We start from the raw sequence: 4,033 nt of genomic DNA, 5'->3' as shown, positions 1-4,033 counted from the left end.
AAAAGCAATTTGATTACTATATATATATTGTAAATATAATTTAAATTTAAATATATATACAGCATATATGATATATATATATATATATATATATATATATATATATACATGCATTACTTCACGATGTCATTTGATGTGATTTTGTGCATTTGATAATCACATATAACACTTCTCCACTCAAAAATATCTTCCCCTGCAGGAGTCAGATGACCGTAAGACATATTATCTGAAGATTCACGCACCGTGGGAAGTGTTGGCCACCTATGCTGATGTGCTAAAGATCAAAGTGCCCTTTAAAGCGAGTGATATTCCCAAAGCTCGAGAAGTTCCTCTGGAGTGGCTCACTCAACCTTTCCGGCTGCCAGACAATGTCATGAGGCCAGAGCCGGACTACTTCACTGCACCTTTTGACAAGAGCAAGGTCGACTTCTTCCTCATTGATGATAAGGACACATTTTTTCCTCCCTCCACTCGCAACAGGATCGTGTACTACATTCTGACCCGCTGCCCTTACTACAAGGAAGACCGTAAAGAGAAAGATAAGACTGGAATTAAACGTCTGCTGAACAACGGCACCTACACTTCAGCTTATCCCCTTCATGATGTGAGTGTGAGATTTATGCACTTTATTCTATCTATCTATGATTTTTTTATATATATAAATTAATACTTTTACTTTTATTAATTAAGGATGCTTTAAATTTATCAAAAGTGGCAATACATTTTTACTGTAGTGACTTAGTAGTGACTTTTACATTGTTACAAAAAATATATATTTAATTATTATTTAATTATTAATGCCATCAGAGAAATAAATTACATTTAAAAAATAATTAAAATTGAAAACAGCTATTTTAAATTGTAATGATATTACACAATAACAATACAGTTTTACTGTGTTTTGATCAAATAAATGTATCCTTGGTGCACACAACAGACTCCTTTTAAAAACATTTAAAAAAAAATCTTACCAACCTCAAAGACAAAAAAGTCCCCTTGCATGTTAAAAGAGTTTGTGTCTTTGGTCAACATCTGATTGCTGTTTTTTCCTCAGTGTAATTATTGGAAGAAGGCACAAGACATGCAGTGTGAGAGTGAGAGGTACCATCTGTATAAAAACTGGGCTCGATTCCTCTGCTTCTACAAGAAGCAACCACTCAATCTGATCAAGTGAGGACACTGCAGACACAATGCATGCATACCTGTCAAAGAGTGCAATAACCAAATCTGGAGCAGATGCATGTTCATTACACTGCTGATTGCAATATTACATCTCAGTAGAAGAAATGATTAACCTCAATTTTCTAGAGCAGCATATCAAACCATAGTGTTTAATTTCCTCTTTGTGTTTTGTCATAGGAAGTACTATGGTGAGAAGATTGGTATCTACTTTGCCTGGCTGGGCTTTTACACAGAAATGCTGTTTTTTGCTGCAGTCATGGGTGTGATCTGTTTTGTTTATGGTGTGCTTAGTTACGAAGACAACATCACAAGGTTAGTATCACTGGAAGGTTATATGAGTCAAATGAACACACATCCTTGCCTCCTGAGTCTGAAACTATGTGGTTGCATGCATTCTTAACAACCCTTTGCTATTTGTGACCACAATTACAGTGCCTGTGACTGTAAAAGCTAAGCCATCAGACAGGAAGTTGTTGTTTCTTTATTATTGTAATGGTTTTTGCAGTTGAACACTAAATATTGTTATATTGAATGAGATGGTTTATATTTTTGTTCTTTTGTAAACCGTAACTTCTGATAGGTGTTATAAAGTATTAGTCAAATGTTTTAGCCACAGAAAACAAAGTAATTGTGACTTTTTATCTCACAAAGTCAGAATTGCTAAACTCAGCATTGAGATATGAACTCAGAATTGTGAGATTCTGAATTCTGAGGGGAAAAAAGGCTGAATTGCGAGATGTGAAGTAAAAATTCGGAGAAACAAATTCATAATTATAAGACATAAATTGAGAATTGTGACATGTTAACGCAGAAATGCAAGAAAAAAAAGTCAGAATTCTGAGTTTATATCTTGCACTTTTGACTTTTTTCATAGAATTGCGAGAAACAAAGTGTGAATTGTTAGATAAAAAGTCACTTTTTTTTTTTTATTCCATGGTAAATAGGGTAACTTGTAATCTGTAACCTATTACATTTCCAAAGTAACCTTCCCAACACTGGTTATATTTTCTGCTCTGTTTCTCACTTTCTTTCTCTGGGTGCTTTGCAGTGACCCTGTTCCTGGAGTTCTGGAAGCGGCGGCAGGCCCGTCTGGAGTATGAGTGGGACCTTGTGGACTTTGAGGAGGAACAGCAGCAGCTACAGATCAGACCAGAGTATGAGTTGAAATGCTCAGGCCGTAGACTCAACCACATCACGCAGGTACCTGCAAACATCACGGCGTGATTAAACACATGACCCTGCATCAACATCCTTTGTTAGTCATGGAGCCAACACACTTTTTAAACATTCATAAGCCTCACTCTAATCAAAACCATAACCTACCCTTAAATTCATGCATAAGAAAATGATAAATGCATAATAAAAAATAAACCTTTTCATTCCATATTGCAATTTAAATAGGATGTAAATTAATGGTTTAGTTCATTATAAATACTCTGGTTGAATGAGAATATAAGAGAAGACATGCCCATAAGGAGTAGATAATTGCGGGTGGAGAATGAAAACCAACATATTAATGGTTAAAAAACTGAAGATCTGCACATCATAGAGCTCCCGCTGACAGGATGTTTCAGGCAGATAACGCTATCTTGAAATAGCCTTTATCACGTGGTGATTTGTGACCTAGAATCTGCCTGATATCTTTCAAATAATTTGCATGATCTGAGTAAATATTTGCATTTGTCTTGTGCACAAACTGGTTTTCGCCACTTCATTTAACATATCATCATAATGGACCCTTTTCACAAGACTGTGATGACGTGTTTCAACGGTCTTCAAGTTTTTTGTATTTTCTTTTATTGAAAAAAATGGATGTACACTATACTTTTTATTACATTACCTTTGCATCAAATTACAAAAAACTAGTTAACGCTAATGCAAGGGAGTTTCTAATACAGCGTCTATAGAAGTGACGGTAAATTTGACATCGTTCTCTCTACTCACTGCCTTTATCAGTCATGAAAATGCTATCATGTAGTTTTTCTTTTGCTATTTGAGCAAATGTGAATGCAAAAAAATATATTTGTGGTAGTCTCCCATTCACTGCTATAGAAGTTTACCCAACTATGATGACTTCTGCTGAAATGTGAAAAAGGTCCATCATGGCAAAGGACTTGCCTCTGCCTTGCTCCCAGATCTTCTGCTGTAAATTCAACCATTTTAATTATTGTTCCATGTCACAAATACTGTTCACAGATGTTCTCAATATAAATTCAAATTTGTCAAGAGTTTTTTGTAGAGATGCTCTGATCAACCGGAATTAGCAGATTTTCTGCATGATTGGCCCGGACCGGTGACCAGCTGGTCAGTCTCAAGTCTGTTTTGATGTCACAGCTACGCTCGCATCCGCATGTAAACATGTCATCAACGTGGAAGTTTTACACTGTGAGTGAAAAATACACAGAGTTCGTAATTTGTAATACGAGTTGGGCCAAAGTAAACTGTAGGGAAACCACAGGGCTTGATTAACACATGTCTTGGAACAAGTACATTTTTTAAAGGCAAGTGAGAGAGAATTTTACTTGCCCGACCGGACAAGAAGCCTGAAGCTCCTTAAGGGCATGTCTTCTCTCAATAACAAAAAATTTTGCGTGACAGTGATTCAGATTTTATTGCATTCAGTGTAAATGGCGATTGATAATATGTGACCCTGGACCACAAAACCAGTCTTAAAGGGGTCATATGATGCTGCTAAAAAGAGCATTATTTTGTGTATTTGGTGTAATGAAATGTGTTTATGCGGTTTAAAAAAATAATGTATTTTTACGCGTTGCGTTGCATCACGCCGCGCCGCGTAAACATAAAACCATGTCTGCATTTGTGATCGGAGAAATGACAAACAACAAGCACT

The 4,033-nt window shown here is 36.1% G+C and overlaps 1 protein-coding gene across 1 annotated transcript in view; it reads left to right on the top strand.

Moving 5' to 3' along the window:
- Positions 1-123: 123 nt before the first annotated feature.
- LOC107700366 (anoctamin-5-like) overlaps positions 124-4,033 on the top strand; it is a 14,758-nt gene continuing 10,848 nt past the window's right edge. Inside the window, exons 1-5 of the mRNA XM_016501992.1 lie at positions 124-135; positions 200-604; positions 1,055-1,170; positions 1,360-1,494; positions 2,223-2,382. Coding sequence (XP_016357478.1) covers positions 124-135; positions 200-604; positions 1,055-1,170; positions 1,360-1,494; positions 2,223-2,382 — 828 coding nt within the window. The remainder of the gene's footprint in view (positions 136-199; positions 605-1,054; positions 1,171-1,359; positions 1,495-2,222; positions 2,383-4,033) is intronic.

This window comes from Sinocyclocheilus anshuiensis, unplaced genomic scaffold (genome assembly GCF_001515605.1).
Source record: "Sinocyclocheilus anshuiensis isolate Anshui unplaced genomic scaffold, SAMN03320099.WGS_v1.1 scaffold154, whole genome shotgun sequence".
Classification (NCBI taxonomy): Eukaryota; Metazoa; Chordata; class Actinopteri; order Cypriniformes; family Cyprinidae; genus Sinocyclocheilus; species Sinocyclocheilus anshuiensis.
Note: the sequence above shows the minus strand (reverse complement) of the source record. Positions and strands in the feature narration are given on the sequence as shown.